Consider the following 21,545-nt stretch of genomic DNA (forward strand, 5'->3'; position numbering starts at 1 on the left):
ACACTGGGATCGTGCCTCGAGCTGAAACCGAGACTCGAGATGCTCAACCGACTGAACCACCCAGGCGCCCACAAAATTATTTTTAGAATACCTTCAGGCCTTAGCATTTCTCAAAGCCTCTAACAGCATCTCCCATCTACTTCTTTTACACACCCTAAAGGTGATTGTGCTGCTTCAGCCCCCTGGTCCCCTCCTGTCCCCTCAGCCCCTCTTTCCCGTCGCAGTGCTCTGCCCACTCTCCTCTCTCTGTGGACCAGCTTGGCTCCCCTCATCCTTCCACACCCCACTCAACAGCACTCAGCCAGAGGAGCCCACGTGACTGAGAAAAGTCCTCCTGTGTTTGGGGGTGTGTGTGTGATGTCAGTGAGGGGAAGAAGCTATGAATTTCAACATCATCTCGTTACACTAGTGCAGGATTTTAAAAAATCCTGCATCATTCGCTGCTGCCAGGTTACTTTCTTAGAGATCTGAGGCTCGGAAGCCATTTCGAAGTTTTGTGTTTTTGGAGGGGGAGCATGGGATGTGGAAACTGGGCCTGAGTTCGCATCCTGGTTCTGTGAAATGCATCAGTGTCTTGTGATCTGTTAACGTCTAACTATCTTGCAGGATTGTCCTGAAATTCAGAAGGAAAATGTCAGGGCACCTGCACATGCCTAGGTTGTAGGCATGCCCTAAGGGACAAGCATTATTGTCACTTACCCTACTTAAAAGCGTCCTCCCTTCTCTGGCCTATCGTCATCATCTTGCCCTCCTAACCCATCCCTGCTCTCCCTGGAGGAGAGCTGTATTCCCCCACAGCCCTCCTGTCTCTGAGCCTGGAGCTGGGACGGGTGTCCTCGCTCCTCGATTCATGTTGGAAGACCCCAGTTTGGATCTTATGTCACCAGACAAAGCCACCCTCTCCCCTCATTGCTGTGTCATATGCTGATGGCACTGTCCCCGGCTCACTGGGGCTCTTCCCAACACCACTCCTGCCTTAACACATGGCTCCTTCCTTAGACACATGAACGATCTTTCCGATAAGCTGGACTCTAGGATTCTTGAACCTTCCTCCTCCAGCCATCTTGTCCCCCTCCCTACCTTCCCATGGCCATTCCCGGACCTTGCACTACCAGACCACCCCCTCGTGATCCAATTTCACGCACCTCTTCCTCTGACCACGGCGCATGTCTTCCAGCTCACTTCCCCCAATATCCCACTACCCTAAGCCTCTGATCCATCCATCCTGCCGCCTCCTCCATTCCCCCAGGTGCCAAGCCTGTACCTGTTCTTGCTCTGCCCCTTTCTTTTCCTGTTTCCTTCCCACTCTGAACCCATGTGCTCTCCGCCACCCAGCTTGGGTGCATCATCATCATTCCCTTGCCTATGCTCCTGGCTCACCGGCCTCTGTTTGTCGTATTCATTGGGCAAAACCATTATTCTGATGAGATTCAACCCTGTCATCTGGTGGCAACCCCAAGACTCAAAACTGCCACTTTTGCTCTGAATTCCACCTGTTCTCATCTCCTTAAAGAGGTCACACCAACAATTCTTTCCTCCCTCCTACATTCTGTTTTTTTTTTTCCTTCCCCACTAGCTAATTCCCATCAAACAAAATTCTCGTTCCTCCCGCCAACTATCATCCCACTTCTGTGGTCCCCTCTACAGCAAAACATCTAGAAGATGTACCTGTTCTTGCTCTGCCCCTTTCTTTTCCTGTTTCATCTGACAGTCACCCCCACATTGCATGGAAGAGAAAGTAAAAGACTTGTCAACATCACCAGTGACCTCAACTTGGCTAAATCGCATGACCCTTTATCAGTCCTCTTCCTGCTTGACCTGTGCGCGGCATTCAGCACAGCTCGTGATGACCCGCTCCTCCCAGAAGCCCCTTTCTTCACTTGGTTTCCAGGACGCCAGTCTTCTGGGTTTCCACCTGTCAGTCACAATGGCCCCTCCTTTCCATTAATGGTACTCCCTCTTCCTCCCAGCTTCCTAACACTGGAGAGCCCTGGGGCTCACTCCTGGACACCCTGTCTTCTCTATAGAATCTCAGTTCCTTGGAAGCACTGGTTCACCTGCAGAGTTCCACAGACCATCTGGATTGGACTGCATTTATTATCTCTAGGCTTGGCTTCTCTGAATTCCCAACTACCTTAACCAACTAGCTACTCAATGTCCCCTTTTAGAAGTCTAACAGGTGTATCAGATTCTAAGGTGTCCGCGAACACATTCCCGGTCTTCCCTCAAGAATGGACTCTACCCTATTCTTCCCCACATCAGTTAGTGGCAGCTCTGTTCTTCCTGCTCCCCACGTCCCAAACCTTGGAGTCATCCTGATGCCTCTTTTTGGTCTCACAAGCCCACAACAAACCCATTAAGAAATCATACTGGCTGAGCCTTCAAAATGTATATAGAACCAAACCCTCTCTTGCTATCTCCTCCATTCCCCCAGGTGCCAAGCCATTGTCTTCTGTATTATAGCAATGACTTGCTAACCCATCCCCCCTTTTCACTTTTGGCCCCTCCAGTCTATTCTTAACACAGCAGCTGGAGTGATTCTACTAAAAAAAGATGGCAGACTATTTTACTCCCTTTGCTCAAAACCCTTCCATGATTTCCATTCCTCTGAGATTAAAAATCAAAGTCCCATAGGCAGGGCTACATGAGGTCTGTCCCCTTTTACTGACCACTACTGTTCTTGCTCACCCAGTTCTAGCTTCACAGACCTCCACAGTGCTCCTTGATCACACTAGGCATGCCCCCACCTCAGGGCATTTGCACTGGCTGTTCCTTCTATCTATAATATACTTCCCCCAAGGATCTGCACAGCACTCTCCCTATCTTCCCATCTTTGTTTAAATGTTACTTGTCAATGAAGCCTATACCAATCACTCCATTTATCATTATAATCTCTCTGGTACACACTCCTGATCCTCCTCACCTGCTTTATTTATTTATTTTTTGCAGAATGTTTTGTTTATTGACTGTCTCTCCCCTAAAATATAAACTTCATGAGATCAAGAATCCTTGTCTGACTTCTTTACTGATATACCTTCCCAGCATCTAGAGCAGGACTAGCACGTAGTAGATGCTCAATAGATATTCATTGAGTAAATGAATGAGTAGCTTTTCATTTCATAGCAAGTTCATATTCATTATTTTCCTATCACTCAAAGCCCTCAAAAATCCAACCCTGAGCCCACTTACCACTTTTTCTTCCTATATGCCAGACCCTACAGAGGACAGTGGGTATAAAAAGACCAGATAAGTGGTGGCTAGGTGGTGTAGTCAGTGGATGCATCCAACTCTTGGTTTCCGCTCAGGTCATGATCTCAGGGTCATGAGATCAAGCCAAGGGTCGGGCTCTGTGCTCAGCACAGTCTGCTTGAGATTCTCTCTCCTTCTCCCTTTGCCCCTCCTGCTTGTGTCCTCTCTCTCTCTCTCAAATAAGTAAATAAATATTTTTAAAAAGACTGGATAAGATAAGACCCCTGCCTTTGAGATCCTAGGAATATTCCCATTCATCTTCTCTTTCCTGTTAGGCCTTCTGCCCTGGGTCCAAGAGCGTCCTTTCTTATCATGAATGAGTAGAGCTCAATTTGTAACATTTTCTCTGTTGGCACTCTCTACCCGGCCTGTCCTTGTAAGTTCTCAGTTCGGCGATGGTTTCCAGATACACCAGGCAAGGGTCAGCCCCTTAGACTTCTCCTCCTGGTTCCAGGTACTCTGCTTCGTAGCCATATGGACTTTTTGATCATATATAGAATCCAACTAACCAAATGAGTCTTTATTTTTATTATTTACTGAATTATCACATTTCCTGTTGATCTTGTTTTTTCCTTTCTAGTATTCTTTTCCCTTAGCTGTGAGATTTGACAGGCAGAGGTTCCTAGTAAGTTACATTAACTACAACTTTTTAAGTTGCAAGTGATCAAGACCTCCATTTAAAGTAGCTCAGAGGGCGCCTGGGTGGCTCAGTTGGTGAAACGTCTGCCTTCGGCTCAGGTCATGATCCCAGGGTCCTGGGATCCAGCCCCGCATCAGGCTCCCTGCTCAGTGGGGAGCCTGCTTCTCCCTCTCCCACTCCCCCTGCTTGTGCTCGCATTCTCTCTCTCTGTCAAATAAATAAATAAAATCTTTACAAAAAAATAAAAAATAAAGTAGCTCAGAAAATTCAAGAGCAGCCTAATTCAGGAGCTTGAATGAGGTCATAGGACTTGGTCTTTCTCCATCTATGAATGGTCTCTTCCCTGTATTGACCCTATTCTGAGGCTCCATAGGGTAGCAGGATGACCACAGTTGCTCCAGAGTAATAGAAAAGAGAATTTTCCCTTCATCAAAAAGTTCAGATGAGAGACTTTGGCCCCCCTTCTCACTGGCTCACATCTGTTCACGTCCCACTGCGGGATCTAGAAATGAGTACCAAAGAAAAAAAGGAACTATACGAGGTGGCCAAAACCTCAACCAGTGTTCACCCTACAGGTAGATTCAAGATCCTCAACTCGGTTTACTTCTTTAAGATGCCCCGTCATACCACCTGCAGACAGATGGGCATCCTTACCTTCATTTGTCCTCTATTTTGCCTCCAGCCCCTGTGACAGTTTCAGTCACCTCTTATCCACCCCGATAATGAGGGAGGGGCTCCTGCCCAAGAGTTCTGGGGCTGGCCGAGCACACAACACTGGACCGATGAGACTGACAGCAGTTTATTAGTCACACATACTCCCAGCTCGGAGGAGGCTGCTGTGTCCCTCGGGGTGGCACTTGAGAACACAGGGAACAGCTGGAAGCTATGGGAGGCAAGCTTGGTGGGATCCCGAAGCTGGGATGCCCACTGGCTCCTGTGGGGGGATGGGATCGGCTTGTTGGAGGAAGCCCTCTACTCCGAAATAGCAGCACCCTCGCCTGTCCCTCTGATGAGGAGGGCTGTTTGGCTGATCCCCAGGGAAACTTGCCGGTGGGCTATCCACGACCCTCCCATTTTACCAGGTGTCCAGGCAGTACATGACCTTGGTTCCTAGTCATCAGCCCTACATCACAGGGACCTGCAAAAAGTTTCTGGACCTTTCTCAGATAGTCCTTCTTTAGGGTCTCCAAAGAAGAATGCCCGCCTTTGTTGCCCCCTGCACGTCTGTTCCAGGTGGTTATCCCCATCCTGGCCAATGAGAAGAACCACCTCGACTGGCCCCACGTGGTATGTCAGGACGTCCAGAGGCACGCCCACAGCCTCCAGGGTGACCTCCTGGTTCTCCTCGAGCAACTGAAGGGGAAAACCTTGCTGCCTCTTCCAGTGGGTGCAGAACAACTCGAGTTGGTGGCTTCTCAGAGTGAGACTGGGTAAGTAGCACCAGCCTGGCCGTCTGAGCCTCTGCAGCTCAGCTCGGGAGGGGCTGCTTTATCGGCACGTGGTTCTTGACGACTTTTCTGTTCCCGACCCTGCGCATCTCCTCGTTCCGCACGCAAGCCTGTTTGCCTAAGCATCCCCGGGCTGTGTGTTTTCTGCTGATTACCACCCTTGCCCCAGTCCCTCCGCCTGAAGTGTCTGAAGGCCATCGAATTACTTCAGGGCTGAGAGCAACCACACCGATTTCAGGATTCTGCTTATCAGGACAGTGGCTCATCATTGACAAGGACCCAGCGCCGGGCTGGGAGGCAGCCGCGCCTCCTCCCAGCATTTACGTGGCACATAACGTCACAGAACTAACTCTGGTGGCCCTGGTTCCATACCCTCGGGCTATGGTTCCATACCCCGCTCCCCCCGCAGCTCGACACTCCTGTCCGGTCTTGGGGATTTTTTCCTCCTTTCTTTCTTTTTTTTTTTTTCCCCCGAACAGAAACAAATCTGGCTTCGTGGAGACTTGAAGCCCCGCCTCCCGCGCCTGGTGGGCATTAAAACCCCTGCCTCTTCTCCTTCGGAGGGTGAGATCCTCCCTCAGTTCTGAGAAAGCTTTGTTTCTGTCCCCTGGGGATTTTTTCCCTTTTCTTTTAAGCCAGCCTGTGTATCTAAATGATATATCTTTTTTTTTTTTTAAAGATTTTATTTATTCATTTATTTGAGAGAGTGAGAGAGAGAGAGAGAGAGAGCACATGAGAGGGGGGAGGGTCAGAGGGAGAGGCAGACCCCCAGCTGAGCAGGGAGCCCAATGCGGGACTCGATCCCGGGAATCCGGATCATGACCTGAGCCGAAGGCAGTCGCTTAACCAACTGAGCCACCCAGGCGCCCCAATAGGTCTTCTGGTTTTTGTTTTTTTTTTTTAAGATTTTATTTATTTATTTGAGAGAGAGAATGAGAGAGAGAGAGCATGAGAGGGGGAGGGTCAGAGGGAGAGGCAGACTCCCTGCTGAGCAGGGAGCCCGATGCGGGACTCGATCCAGGGACTCCAGGATCATGACCTGAGCCGAAGGCAGTCGCCCAACCATCTGAGCCACCCAGGCGCCCTCTTTTTTTTATCTTCTACCCAGCACTCCTGTGTCTGTGGCAACAGGCCACCTTCCTACGTGAGCGTGGTCTGCCCTGTTGCCAGGAGTTTGCAAATACATTGCCATCATCACTAGATACTCAGGGCCCGTGATTTGATGTGGAGAGAAAGTAACGCACGAGATGCCAATGTACTTTTGTAATGACTTTTCGCCATTGGAAGTAATTGGCGACATATATCATTTGAAGCAATTTCCCAGTTAACTAGAAAACATAATGTGGTTTAATAAAAAACATTCAACTCTCTAAGTAAATAAATTCAAATTACCCTCTTCCTGTTCCTTTTATATTTTAACATAACATTCAGTGCGCATGTATGTAATCATCGCTGGGTTGGCCTCGCTTTGTTCAAATTTGATAATTTCCCAGAAGGCTGGATCGTATTTCAGGGCAGTGCATATCTTCTCCTTTCAATACCTTCCATAATCACTTGTGCCATATCATGGCTCAGCAAATATGAATTAAGCGAAGGAGGGTGTCCGGCGGGACAATGCGGATGATAGATTCTTTCTCTGTATCACTTGTGTCCTGGGCAGAACTGAGACCAAGTGAGGGAACCGGCAGAGAGGCAGCTGTGGTTCAGGGTGGAGACCGACTTGGTCCCCGGACGAGCTGATCTACCAAGGATCGCTCCGCTTGGTCAAGGAGGGAGCTTGCTGACGTGGGTGGCGCTGAAGCAAGGGGTGGCTGGTCATCCGAATGTTTTCTGGCCAGTGTATTCTAGCACTGACGGAAAGGCTCGGCGGGATTAGTCTTCAGGAGACTGGTGAACCCCCAAACCTTGAAATAATCCTGTACGTGTGCACACGTCGGCATTTTGTCTGAGGAGAGAGGAGCTGTATTTGTTCTTATTGATCCCATATCAGAGTCTGTCCTCCATCAAAAGCTAAGAATGCCTGGCCAAGGTAGAATTGCCCTCCTAAAAGACTTGGCATTCTGCTTGGGCGGAGGGACACCCAGAGTTATTTCCAGTGTCCCGGGAGATTCGTTGTGTCTTTCACAGCTTGGACTGCGACAAGTCCATCATCTACGCCCTTGAGTCGGCCGTGATCCAGTGGAGCCGCCGAGTCCAGCTGGTGCTCAAGAGAGAGTCTTCCCAGTCACTCCAGCAAGGGGAGAGCCCCACCCCTAAGGCGGAGTTGGAGTTCTGGAAAAGCAGGTAGGCGCAGGCTCCAGTCCTGGGGCGTAGATGTCTTCCAGAGGACAGTGGCCTGGCGGGGGCAGGGGGGGCGGTCAGGGGCAGTCCCTGAGTTTGGTCCCACCCCCAGCTGTTTCTCCTCACCCCTGGGGTGGGCAGGCAGCTCAGTGTTTTCCTGTGCACTGGAACATACTCACTTTCCCAGAGTTTCAATAGTCGCCCCTCCTTTCTTGAGCTCCGGTCTGTCTTCAGACATTGCTTCAAAGGCTCTTTCAACCAAATGTAAAATTAATGAACTCTCCTATTTTTCTTCTGCTCATCTACTCCCTCCTCCTTGGACAGTCCAAGTTCTATGTACACACTTTTTGTAAGGATCTGGAGAAAGAGAGAGGGGTTTTGGCAGTTGGCTGCCTGCAGAACGGCCTTTCCTAGGTCCCAGCCAATCATCAGGAGGGCTGGAGAGCCCATCCTCCACGGTGTCCCAGCCCCACGGGATTCCAGAAAGACCCAACTGTTGCTTCTGCTCCTTCTACCCCCCCTTGCCTCCCCCACTCCCTTGCTTCTCTTTATCACCGTGCTGCTTAATCCTTCACTCAAAAGGACACAGAAGGGTGTTTGAGGCAGATGTCCCTGTCCCGGCGTTGGACGGAGAGCGTATCCATGCCACATGACCGGGCATGCCTGCGGGGCTCCGGCCCCGTTTGTGCCGCCGTGCTGAGATGCCCGGTCCTCTTGTCACGTCTCTGACCATTCCTCTGACCTGCTGAGGAGCCCTTCTGCAGCAGCTCTGCTCTGACAACACCTCTCTCACCCCTGCCCCAAACCTGACAGCCGGAGCTAATGACCTCCAGCAGCCATGCTTCTGAGCCACCGGATGGTCACAGCAGGGCTCCCTGCTGCTACCCCCCAGAGCTGCCCCTCTGAACCCCGTCCCCAGCTCCGGCATTGGCCCTCGCCGTTCCTCTGTGGAAGTAGCTGGAGGCAGGGCTCCTCTCTGTCTATCTGAGGGTGGGTCATCACGGCCTGACCCCGGTTCCCTGGACTCACCCTTCTCCACGGCGTTGTAGGTCTGAGGATCTGGACTACATTTATAATCAACTGAGAGCCATAAAGATGAGGGGCACGGCGAGGCTCCTGGACAAGCTTCAAAGCAGCTACTTCCCAGCTTTCCAGGCCATGTTCAGAGACGTCCGAGCAGGTGAGGACCAGCCAGAATTTTCCTACATATGTCGGAGGCGAATTTCCTATTTAGCGCCGATTTATCTTCTCTGATTTCTGCAGCTTACCGTTCTTAAAACCCTCCAACCTGACACAGTCTAGCTTGGCGGCAGGAACACCAAATCTGGAAGCAGGAAAGCAGCTCCCTTGGGCTCGGTTTGCACGGCCAGTGCTTTGTGACCTCGACAAAGTCACCTAACCTCTCTGGGCTTTAGTGTGTAACCGTGGTTATGGTGCACGCCCTTCCCGCGCAGGCTTCCCTGGGCCACCGTGGGATGATCGGTGAAGTTCTGTTGACTGTGTTGTACTGTGACTGTGCGTGTTGGAGTTTCTCACCTCTGGAATTCAGCTCCCTCCGCCCGCAGCTCCTTGAGAAGTCTCTGTGCCGTTTCTAGTCCATTCACTTTTTCTGTTCCTGTTGTTGCATGGGACTGTGATCTCCTGGCCTCCAGAGCACCAGACAAGATCGGCCCTTGTCAAAATGGCCAAGCCAGCAAAGTCTATAATTAGAAGGAGGTCAGTTTTTTTTCAGGGCTCCCTCTCCCCTCATCCGGGCCCTTTGCTTCTTTCCTTTCTCCTGTGAGACTTCCTCCAGCCTCCTCAGCACTGTAGGTCAGAATGGGCTTTTGAAGCTGTTCGCAACGTCATGGGATTTAAGCTTAATCCAAGCAGTGATTCTCAAACATTATTTTCTCTCTCGGAACTCTTTCTTCAAGCACAGTCTTCTATGGAATCCAAAATATAAACCTAATCAAGGCACTTTGGGTCCGTTAAAGAGGGGCGTGTCCCGCACCCAGAGCCCACTGTCGGCCCCCGCCCCACCATCTCCTCCTCATGGAGTGGGGTTTGGAAACCCCTCAGCTAAGGGAATAAAGGTGCCAGTGGTGGGGTTCCGAACATGTGCTGAATATCAGGAGAAGCTGGTATAAGAGGCTCGTCTTCGAGGTCCTTTTGGGCCCCAAAATCTTACCACAGACATCGCTCTGCGGGCACATAAAGCTGGCTTGGAATGAGATCCCTCTTGGGGCCCCTGTTTATTGCTTCACTGAGAGATTTTGTGTCCCAGGGGAAAATCAACTGCTGTCCCCAATTTATACTTCAGTTCAAATGGGACGGGGGTCCCCCAAAAGCGGGTGTGTGTCATTCCCGCTGTGAGAGATGATCACGGGAGACGTATGAACAGACATATTTTAAAAATGTGTTAAAGGGTGACTGTTTTTGGCAACTGATACCCGCCTTCCATTTGTGGCAGTGATTTGAAGTCTTCATCTTATATGATTTTATTCAGGTTAAAATGTGAGCCGACTTAGAGAAAAGCGCTAGGCAGGTAATATTACACATTGCATGCAGGCATGAAGGAGTCATGCAGATGGCTGAAATTTGAGGCTCTGAAATAAAGCTTCGTGCAGTGAAACTATATTTACGAGTTGGTTATTTAGAGCCCCGAATATATTTTTCACATTAATAGATTAATAGACTATAATCATTCTCATTGATTGATAGTTCTAAAAGATTTGGTTTCCCGGGCGGGCTTCGGAAAGCTCTTTGCAGTAGAGTCTCTGCTGGAGATGACAGAAATGAGAAAAAACAATACCATCCTAATAGTAACAGATAAACACTACAATAAAATTAGAAATCCTTGAAATATATATAACTGAATTCTGATGATGCAAGGAAAGGAATTTTTCTTGAGAGAGAGAGTGAGAGCTAGCAGGCAGAGAGGGGCAGAGGGAGAGGGAGAGACAGAATCTCAAGCTGACTCCCTGCTGAGTGCGGAGCCTGTCGCGGGGCTTGATCTCACGACCCTGGGATCATGACCCGAGCCGAAATCGAGAGTCAGACGCTCAACTGACTGAGCCACCCAGGCGCCCCAAAGGGATTTTGACTAAGGGAGTTAGGCAAAGGCATGGTCAGAAATTTTGATGGGGTCTTCTGAGAATAAAAAGATTTTAGAGGGACGCCCGGCCGGCTCAGTTGGTGGCACATGGGACTCTTGATCTCAGGGTTGTGAGTTTGAGCCCCACACTGGGTGTAGAGATTCCTTGAAAATAACCACTTAAAATTGTTTTTAAGAAGATTTTAGAGGCTGGCAATTGATCTTCCCATTTCTTTTTCTTTTTTTTTTTTTAAAGATTTTATTTATTTATTTGAGACAGAGAGAACGAGAGAGACATAGAGCACATGAGAGGGGGGAGGGTCAGAGGGAGAAGCAGGCTCCCCGCTGAGCAGGGAGCCCAATGTGGGACTCGATCCCGGGACTCCAGGATCATGACCTGAGCCGAAGGCAGTCGCTTAACCAACTGGGCCACCCAGGCGCCCTTGATCTTCCCATTTCTAATTTAGTTTCAGAGCATCTGTCTTGATCCTAGAAAGACCCAGTGCGTGTGTTATTCCTATTAGTCATGATTAATTGTTTGGCTCACTGATGGACTGAAGGGAGGGAGAGAAGAATATCCCTGGATCGGTGGGCACGAACTGGAAAACGGCGAAAAGGGAAGAAGGAGGTTAAAAGGGTGGAGGCGACAATGTGGGAACGAGATGGTCAGAAGTGGAACCGGCCATGAAGACCCTTGGGCCGCGGGAAGCAACAGGTCCTCGCCGGAGAGGTCCCATCTCTGGCCACCAGGGGGCAGGACGGGCACGGTACGGCCTGGCCGCCAAGCAGGCTCCTTGCAGGTGGACATGTGTGTAGGTCAGCGTCCCGCGGTGGGCTGGAGCCAGCTGGGACTGGCCTGCCGTGTCTTGTGAGAGCAGCTGTTTTCAAATCCCCCCTCCCGGCACTCAGAGAAGTCGAGCTGGTAGCTAGAAATCAGACATGGTGGGAAGGCCGGCAATATCGATACCCCAGAAACTGGCAAATGCTACGTGTGGTAAAGACTTTTGTCCTCGAGGAGCCTGTTGTCAGTGACTGACCAGCCAAGCACTGGGCATCCCTCTGCAACTGGCTGTTTATATTTACAGTTTTTAAGAGGTGTGAGCTTACCGTTGTGCGTTTTTCTTCACCTGCCTTGCGAGCCAAGTTGTGATCGCAGCCTGGACTGGGTGAGCCAGCCCTCAATCCCGTGCCCTTAAACATCTGGGGAATGCCTGCTTATAGGATTAAAGGATTAGAAGGTTTGCCTTTTTGTGACGGTATCATGAAGAGAAGGCTCCTCTGGCCTGACGTCCTGGCCTCCCCTCTCACGGCAGGTGTGGAGCTAGAGCACGTGCCCGCTGGTTAGCATGGCTGCTAGAGCCGAGTACCCCCCGACCCCACACAGTGGCCACCCCCCCCCATCAATTTACCATGATACTGGACTTCCAAAGACTTGATTCGAATACGACTTCCCACTCGGGATATAAAGTACAAACGTACGCATCGCAGCTTCTGGTGGAGTGAGCCCCAGAGCCATCAGGCCAGGGTTCAACCCTGAAAACTTGGGGTGATCTTGCTTTGGCCCAGCCGGCCAGGGCTGGCTGATTCATGGGGGGAAGACCCTAGGCAAGATACGTAGGTTTTGATTTCTTTGCTTGTTTTTTTTTGCCCTAAGATTTATTTATTTATTTGAGAGAGAGAGCATGAGTGGGAGAGGTAGAGGGAGAGGGAGAATCTCAAGCAGACTCCCCACTGAGCAGCTGCGCCTGACATGGGGCTCGATCTCACGACCCTGAGATCATGACTTGAGCCGAAACCAAGAGTCGGACGCTTAACCGACTGAGCCACCCAGGCGCCCCTGATTTCTTCACCTGTAAAGTGGGAGTAATCATGCTACCGCACAAGGTTTGCAATGCGATGGTCTATGTCTAGTGAGGAGAACAATGCCTAGCACACTGAAACAAAATAGTGTATATTTTGAGCTTCCTTTAGGATGAACGCAGAACTTCATCCACACAATATAACCTAAGACCATCTGGTCTCCTTCGACAGCGCCTGATTATCTGCCCAGGAAAGAACCAGCCTTTATAAATGCCCCCCATTTCCAGATCAGTTTCATTCAATGGGCTTTTGTGTTTCCTCTCAGTTGATCTGCAGAGTTAGTCCCCAACACTACTGGGTTTCCTCCTTTCCCCTCTCAGTCCCCACAAGGTGATTAACGAAAGGCACCTCTCTTTCCTTGGCTGCATTCAAAGGAAATGGTGGGAGGTTCTCCCGGCTTTGAAAACCTTACCATAATCAGTCTGTGCTCTTTCTCTATTCCCTGTGACTGCCCCTCAGTATCGGCTCGCTGAGACACTTTATTAGCAAATATTTATCAGAGACATTACCTTTCATGAAACGACCTGCTCTGGTCCAGGGGCTGTGCTAACGGAGTACGGATTCTGTTTGTGCTGCATTCAGTCAGAACTTCCCATTTGAAGGCAGATCTTTCTGACTCTGAAGCTTGTCCTTCCTCATCTACTTTGGATGGCCTCGGACCTAGCAGGAGCAGAATATCTTCTACATACAGGGCACTAGACGGGGGCAAACAGAGAAAGACAGAAGTCCAGATACGGGACCTTTGTCAGAGAGACTCGTTGGACCATTATTTCAGCTGTCCAGAAATTCTAGACACTGCTCTGCAGATCCTTCGGTCCCAGGCACCTGGGCTCCACTGGGTGGGTTTGAGCCCCAAGCAGGGAACGTGACCATCTTCAATTCCTTCCAGCTCTGACAGAGGCACGGGACATCCGAACGCACCTGATGCCACTCTCCCGCCACCTGGAGGTCCTCGAGAGCCTGGAGTTTCCCGAGGTGAAGCCACGGCTGCGTCCCCTGCTCCACGTGGTCTGTCTGATCTGGGCCACCTGCGAGTCCTACCGCTCCCCAGGGCGGCTCACCATACTACTCCAGGAGATCTGCAACCTCCTCATCCAGCAGGTCAGCCGTCCAGGATTCCCGACCACCTTCCCCGGGGGCGGAGGCTGGGGCGGGGGCACCGAGTCACAGGGAAGAGTAAAGGGTGAGCTTTTTTCAGGGCAGGGAAATAATCATGGTCCAAAGGATTCTCATGCTTCAATTATTTTACTGTTACCGCCAGTAAGTCGCAGACGTATCCTCAGTAGTACTGGTTACGTGGGAGGACCAGTCTTCCTTCCCCCTCTGCCCACGACTCAGGGTCAGGCAAAGGGTGGGCGTGGTGAGTTTCAACCTCAATGCTCTGTGCCCACGGTCAGCAGCAAAGCCCAGCGGTTAAGAACGCTGCCTCCAGAGCCCAGCGTCTTTGTACCAACTTCTGCATCACCACCTGTTCGCTGTGTGTGCCTGGGCAAATTACTCACCTGCTCTGTGCCTCAATTTCCCCACTGTGCAATGGCAAAAAGAAGAGGACCTGTCTGCATCCAGTGCCCCATGCCATCCATGTGCTATGAGCTCAGTGCCTGTGGGCTACAGAGAGACAGTTTCTTGGACCACACACTCCACAATCCTCCTCCTTAGGGACTCCATTGCAACACCACCCAGCACAGCATAAACCTCAGGCAGTCTGTCTGTAAACAGAACTCGGGACCATAATGAGGCTTGGGTGATCTGCCTCCCAGATTGGCTTCTTCTACCTCTAAGGAGCTGTGACCCCGAGAACACAATGAACATATATAAAGAGTGATTGGTAACAACTAACATCTGCAGAGCACATTGCAGCCTGCCAGATGCTGTGACATTTGAGACCTTGCCATTTTCAGACGAACCCTGTGAGATGGGCAGGAAGAGCCTTATTAATTTGTTATTAATATTTAAAGATAAAGATTGAGGAAGTTAACTGAGTCACCAAAGATCACCCAATCCAGGACCGGAAGCCAGTTGACTATGAGACCAGCATCCTTCCATCGCTGCCTGTTTGTCAGCCAGGACTCTTGTGGTTGGAAGGATAAGAAAACCCAACTAAAACTAGCATCGACAAGAAGATAATTTATTAGTTCATGTACCTCAAAAGCCCGAGGTAAGGCTGGCTCCAGCCCCAGCAGACAGGAAGGGCTCAGATGATGTCACCAGGATGGGGTTATTTCTGTCCCGCCCAGTGGTGGTGAAGGCGGCTGTCCTGCTTCAGCCTCCTAGCTTTCCAGGTCCAAGGCTCTTGGAAACAGTTTCTCATAGAATTCTTGCTTTTGAATTACTTGACTATAGAAAGCCAATTAGTCACAAGAGAATACCTGGGAAAGAACACCTCCCCCAGCCGCAGCCCCAGCCCCAGCTGGCCCAACCGAAGTTCACCGTGGTTCCTCTGCTTGGCATTGGCCCGTGCCTGAGCCAATCCCACACAGTCTGGCTCGAGCCCAGGTCCCAGTCCACCTGCGAAACTGAGGACGGGGTCAGTGGTCTCCTAGAGGATGCTTCTGAAAAGTACTCTTGCGTCAATTATTCCATTCAGAGTTGGGGGAATGGGCAAAAATTGTAGACTGCCCTGTGCCCGTGCATGCTCAGCGCCCCCTGATCTGTTTGCATCCCAGGCCTCGAATTATCTCTGCCCGGAGGGCCTCCTGAGAAGTGAGGTGGAGGAAAGTCAAAGGAAACTGCACGTGGCCGTGGACACATTGAGCTTCTTCAAGCAGGGGTTTCAGGACAGAAGGGAGCATCTCCGTGCTTACTTCAAAGAGAACCAGGAGGTCAGGCAGTGGGATTTCCAGTCTTCTTTGGTCTTCGAGCGATTGGATGGCTTCCTGGGGCGGCTGCTCATGGTGCAGGTGAGTGTTCTCGTTCACTGTCAGGCTCCTGGCTGCATACAGAAGGAATCAATAGCAGGAGAAGGCGGGCAGATGAATGGAGGGGATCCAGGGAAGGGCAGACACAGAACCAGGGAATGTCACTGGTATTAAACGCCACGATGAACGTGAAACTGGTGTGTTAACTGGGAGCAGGAAAGAGGGCTCCCTAACCCAGAGGGGCTCTGGGAAAGAGGGGAGCACAAGAGGAAATACATTTCGAAACCGGAGTAGGACTTCTCCAGGGAAAGAAGACAGGGAAGGGCAGAGAGACAGAGAAAGTGCCTGAGCGAGAAAGCCAGAAGCTAGATCTTACGCGAGGCACACCTTAAATCCTTCACTGGATCGTGGAAAGTACAAATAATGGGCATCTAGCTTTACCCTAAGTCCTCCTGCTTCCGTCTCTTCCTCTCGGGATCAACCCCTTCCCCGCTGCTTGGCCCAGGTGACGGACCTGCTCCAACCTGCCCAGCCTGGCGACCAGCACCCCTTGCAGGCTCTCCTCACCCCCGGCAATGGAAGGGGAACCCTGCCTCGGGCCCTGTGCACGCGCTAATGATGTGACTTTGCATACAGACTGCTATTCTAACATCGGGGCATCTAATCTGCTGGGTGTCTTCAGTAAACACAAGCAGCGATGGCCACCGGTCTCCCAGGAGTTACCCTCACCAGTGGCTCGTAGGCTGCCTCTCTCTCTGAATCAAGGGCACAGATGCATAAAAAGCAGTTGCCCCAGTTTAATTAGAGGATGGCTTGAATGTCACCACGCTGTGTCTTCCTGCTTCTTCCCCCCCTTGAGTCTCCTGTCCTTCGCTCTGGCTTCCCTCTCCACTCTGAGGTCAGGTCCCACCTCTTCTTTCCTTTTCCTGCCTGCCTTCCTTCCTTCTTTCCTTCCTTCCTTTCTTCCTTCCCTTCTGTTAGTTCTTCCTGTTTTGTTTTCCTTACCTTTTTGTTCACCCTGCATTTCTGTGATCTTCCTTTACCCATGGCTGCCCCCACCCCCTGTGTTAGCATTTCCTCCCCTCTGCCAAGTTTCTTCTCCCTCATGTTCACTCTGACTCATTCCCTTGCCCTCTGGCCCCGCCATCGCTTCCCTCCTCGGCTCAGCACAGAGGACACGGGGCTATTGATCTTCTGGGAGCATATTTCATGTGGCCCCGTAGTTAACATTCTGTGTATCTCTGTGATCAATGCCCGTTTGAAACAGGATTAATCTGCTTCTTTCCAGCAAGAATTAACATGAACCTCACCTTCTTCATCTTGCTGTTCTAATATGTGGCCACCGAGACGTGGGTGGCAGGAATTAACAAATACACGAAGCCACGTTAATAAAATGACACTTGTACCTTTACCCTTCTGCATGCCCATGGCCGGGGTTATGTTGTAAAAAGGCTGGCTTTTCATCTCTGCAGTTCCCTTGGATTCTTCCCCTCTGATTTGAATTGCTTTTCTCCCTGCTCTTTGGCACAAGAAAGTTTTATTGTGCAGATGGCCTCTTCCCTCTGGGCACCTGCTAAAACAAAAGTGGGGGCTGGGCGAGGAGGGGCATCTAATCTGCTGGGTGTCTTCAGTAAACACAAGCAGCAATGGCCACCGGTCTCCGGTGGGGCTGCGAGGAGGGGGCTGGGGGAGCTGTAAGTTGCTGAGCAGAGTCCGCAGGTCTGAGCGTGCAGAGGGATTGTGTTCTCAGGTTAACCTCCTCCTCCTCCTCCCCCTCCTCCTCCTCCTCCCCCTCCTCCTCCTCCTCCCCCTCCTCCTCCTCCTCCCCCTCCTCCTCCTCCTCCCCCTCCTCCTCCTCCTCCCCTCCTCCTCCTCCTCCCCCTCTTCCTCCTCCTCCCCCTCTTCCTCCTCCTCCCCTCCTCCCCCTCCCCTCCCCCTCCCCCTCCCCCTCCCCCTCCCCCTCCCCCTCCCGTCCTCCTCCTCCCCCTCCTCCTCCTCCTCCCCCTCCTCCTCCTCCCCCTCCTCCTCCTCCTCCCCTCCTCCTCCTCCCCCTCCTCCTCCTCCTCCCCCTCCTCCTCCCCTCCTCCTCCTCCCCCTCCTCCTCCCCCTCCTCCTCCCCCTCCCCCTCCTCCTCCCCTCCCCCTCCTCCTCCCCCTCCTCCTCCCCTCCCCCTCCTCCTCCCCTCCCCCTCCTCCTCCCCTCCTCCTCCTCCTCCCCTCCTCCTCCTCCTCCCCTCCTCCTCCTCCTCCCCTCCTCCTCCTCCTCCCCTCCTCCTCCTCCCCTCCTCCTCCTCCCCTCCTCCTCCTCCCCTCCTCCTCCTCCCCTCCTCCTCCTCCCCTCCTCCCCCTTCTCCCCTCCTCCCCATCCTCCCCCTCTTCCTCCTCCTCCTCCTCCTCCCCTCCTCCTCCTCCCCCTCCTCCTCCTCCTCCCCCTCCTCCTCCTCCCCCTCCTCCTCCTCCTCCCCCTCCTCCTCCTCCCCCTCCTCCTCCTCCTCCCCTCCTCCCCCTCCTCCTCCTCCTCCTCCCCCTCCTCCCCCTCCTCCTCCTCCTCCCCCTCCTCCTCCTCCTCCCCTCCTCCCCCTTCTCCCCTCCTCCCCATCCTCCCCCTCTTCCTCCTCCTCCCCTCCTCCCCTCCTCCTCCCCCTCCTCCTCCTCCTCCCCGTCCTCCTCCTCCTCCCCTCCTCCTCCTCCCCCCCTCCTCCTCCCCCTCCTCCTCCTCCCCTCCTCCTCCCCCTCCCCCTCCTCCTCCTCCCCTCCTCCTCCCCCCCTCCTCCTCCCCCTCCTCCTCCTCCTCCCCCTCCCCCTCCTCCTCCCCTCCTCCTCCTCCCCCTCCTCCTCCCCCTCCTCCTCCTCCTCCCCTCCTCCTCCTCCCCTCCTCCTCCTCCTCCCCCCCCCCCACTCCCGTCCCCAACCAGGATACAGCTGATCTCTGATAGAGCCAACCCTCAGGGAGGGAAAGGAAGAATAGGAAAATCGAGCACCAACGTGTTTCAGGAGCCTATCCCCTGCTCTGGCAGGCAGCCGACATTCAGCCAGAGCTAGGCATCCGTGGCCTTACCAAGTGTGACTCGTAAATTCACTTGCCCGTGGTCACACAGCGCAGGGAGATTTGGCTGGCGTTCGTAGCCAGGGGCATAGCATCTTCCCAGCAAAGTTGTGACTCTCCCAGGGAGCTCCGACGGTCCCCATCCCTGTGTCCTGCTGCCCTCCCTGCGTTGAGAGGTTTTCAAACTGATTTGGGGCTTTTCTTTTGCCCTCATATACTCGATTATGCCTTTTTGTACCCGGTTTCTACCACCTGATCCCTACCTCTCTTTTTCTAAATAAACCATTTGGGTCGAATTGTAACCTACCCCCCGTCCATGAAAGGTCCTTAGTTCTTGGACTTTATGACTGCCTAAGGAAATCCCCAAAGTATATAAAATCTTTGCAGTTGGAACAGTCAAAATTCAAAGGGGAAAAGAGGGGTTCCGCTGCCTCTTGATTCCCTCCCTCACTCGGCCTCCCAGTTTGGTGCTTCGAGACACACACACCCCACCCCCACCGCCGCACGGGGTTCATTTTTGTGCCCCAGTCGTGGAGAGCCTGCAGATGCCCTGTTTCTGTTTCTGCCTGCAGCCTCTTCCCTACAAACAATGTCCTAAGCAGCTTGGAGAGAACCCTCATTTCTTTCATTATCAAATTGCTGTAAAGCTGTGATTCACTTGGAGACAAAATGATTTCCTGCTGAGGCTTTATGCGAGGTGATTAGCAAGGAGAGAGGTAATCAGCTGACCTAATATGCACCGAGTTTCTCGGCTCCTTCCACCATCTGCAGCCATTCTGCTGCCTCCTTCATTCCGAGCCTAATTGGGGCGGCTTCCCTTTCAGCCTGGCCGGAGCATGTGGCCACATAGGAGACCATTAGCTGCATAAGGTCGGCCTCTGTCGAAAGGTAAAGAAAACAGTCTTTTACCCAGCGACCTTTCGAGATTTTCATCTGTGAATGCCTGCTTTGTGCTCTCCCTTAATGAATTCTGAAGACATTTCTTTTAAGCTGGGTGGCGTGACCTCTCCTTCGAGACCGGGCTTGTGTTTGTGGGGCTGGTCATTATCCCGGCTTTCGACTCCACGCCTCACGGGGCCACAGCACAAATGGAACCCTCCCCCCCATCACCCCTATTAAAGGTTGCTCAGCCGTTCCAAAGAATAGGGCCCAAGCAGGGCCGGGTGGACCCAAGGACTTTGGGCCCTTGATCCTCAGATATTTTTAAGTGTCAGTTAAGCCTCATATTGGCTTGAATTGCCTTTTATCCGTCTTGTGAGGACTTCTAAATAAACAACGGAGAGAACTGATGTTCAAATATGTTAAGAATCAAAGTTGTAGTCAACCATCGTTATGATGCATCTGTTTCCACAACTTCCCGCCTGATTCAGGAATCTTCTCTACAATGCCTCTGATGTCCCTTCTCCTAAAATCCCTGCCGCGGTGGAGAGCTCACTACCTCTCTTAGTGCTCCGTTCTATAGTCGGGCATTTCTAGCCATGAGACGGTTCTGTTTTATTAAGTGGAACCACATGAAATTGCCATTTCGGATAGGTCAACATGGTCAAGTACAAGACATGTTACAGATGCAACCTGCAAGTTGAGGCCAAATCCACTTTTTTTGCTCTTCCCTCATTTGCCTTATTTCTGCCCTCCGAGTAGGACCATGCTAGGTTCTGCCTTGCACTTGACCGAGGCCCTTCAAACACTTAACGGCACAGTCCCACCATGCTATGTAATGTTCTTCTCTTGTCTAATTTTTCTTATTTTCTCCAATTGCTCTGGAGTTCCTGGTTCCTAGGTTCTCTGTCGACCTGTTGCCTTCTCCTGGAGGTGCTGTAGCTAAGTGCGAGTTTACAGATCATATAGTTTTTCATTCAACAAATGTTTCTTTGGTGTCTAGGACTCCCAGGGGCTGAAGATACCGTGGTATTTCTGAGGCCCAAGACCATGCTTCAAGTATCCTTGAGACTAAAATAGTGCAACGAAATACCATCTAGTTTTCCGATGTCATCAAACCTATCAAGATGCATCTGTCTTTTAACGTGGTTAGAGAGTATTTTCCTAAAAATTGGAAAATGAAATTCCACGGAATTAGGAAATATAAGTACCCAGGTGACATTCCATAGCACAAATACCTTTCTCCTATCACACTGATTACAACTAAGTACTTTTTGAATGATTTGATTTACTATTTAAGTCAATTTCATTTAAATCAAATTCATTTCTGTTTCCCTCCCTGTATGTAAAGTTGAACCGAGTTTTTAAATAAAGACTGCCCCATTTCCCACCATCAGAGGCAAGAGCCCCTGGTCCGGGCGAGTGTCTTCCTTCCCCCTGGCTGGTTCTCTCCTCTTCTCTCCTCCCCGCCTGCTTGGTGGAGAGCTGCTTGCTGACAAACATGCCTGAGCATAGCCGACCACAAAGGGTGTTAGATGGGCTGCCCCAGGCTTCAGGGTGCCCTCCTGCCAATGTGGTCAAGTCAGCCCCATCTTAGCACTTCCTGGTACCTGTGTTGCTATGGTGGGACTTGGTGTCCCAGCGAGAGAGAAGGGAGTTGGGCAGGCTTTCACTAGGGCTGACTGGTCTACCTGCAGCGGGGGGCCCTTGGCAGCAGGGATTTCCTGGAGTGGAACCAGGACCCGCTGGGTTTTCTGCCCTGTAACATAGTGTTCCCTCTACCTGCCCTTCAGATTCCCTCAGGGTAGAAGACCCCCTCACAGGGGTCCGCGCCAAATGTGTGCCAAAACTACCCTAAGGGCATTATTGTCTTCCTCTCTCCTGTCGAAGACGTGTCCGTCTACACTGGAAGTTGTAACGGAGAGAGTCTTGGTCGGCAGGTTCTGTGATTTCAGACGGGTATTCGTGAGAGAGAAATACAATCTGTCATGTTAGCGTGTTCTGGAGGCTCCTGTCGGACGAAGAGGCTCCTGTCGGACGAAGAGGCTCCTGGGGGCTTGGGAGGGGTTCCTCCCTGAGGCTCTGGGCTGTCCACCTGTCACTTAATTCTGAGCACGGCGGGGACACTGCCCTGTCGATGACCACAGTGACAGTAATACACACTTACTGCATATTAAGTGTGTGCCAGGTACTGGCCTAAAGCCTAAGCC

At 51.8% G+C, this 21,545-nt stretch overlaps 1 protein-coding gene across 1 annotated transcript in view; it reads left to right on the forward strand.

Annotated features, from left to right (window-relative positions):
- DNAH9 (dynein axonemal heavy chain 9) overlaps positions 1 to 21,545 on the forward strand; it is a 336,543-nt gene that overhangs the window by 3,377 nt on the left and 311,621 nt on the right. The window contains exons 2-6 of the mRNA XM_064583354.1: positions 5,123 to 5,319; positions 7,465 to 7,620; positions 8,667 to 8,797; positions 13,443 to 13,654; positions 15,220 to 15,453. Coding sequence (XP_064439424.1) covers positions 5,123 to 5,319; positions 7,465 to 7,620; positions 8,667 to 8,797; positions 13,443 to 13,654; positions 15,220 to 15,453 — 930 coding nt within the window. The remainder of the gene's footprint in view (positions 1 to 5,122; positions 5,320 to 7,464; positions 7,621 to 8,666; positions 8,798 to 13,442; positions 13,655 to 15,219; positions 15,454 to 21,545) is intronic.

The sequence above is a fragment of the Mirounga angustirostris genome, unplaced genomic scaffold, assembly GCF_029215605.1.
Source record: "Mirounga angustirostris isolate CCGP_5_RB_7025 unplaced genomic scaffold, mMirAng1.0.hap1 SCAF_17, whole genome shotgun sequence".
Taxonomy (NCBI): Eukaryota; Metazoa; Chordata; class Mammalia; order Carnivora; family Phocidae; genus Mirounga; species Mirounga angustirostris.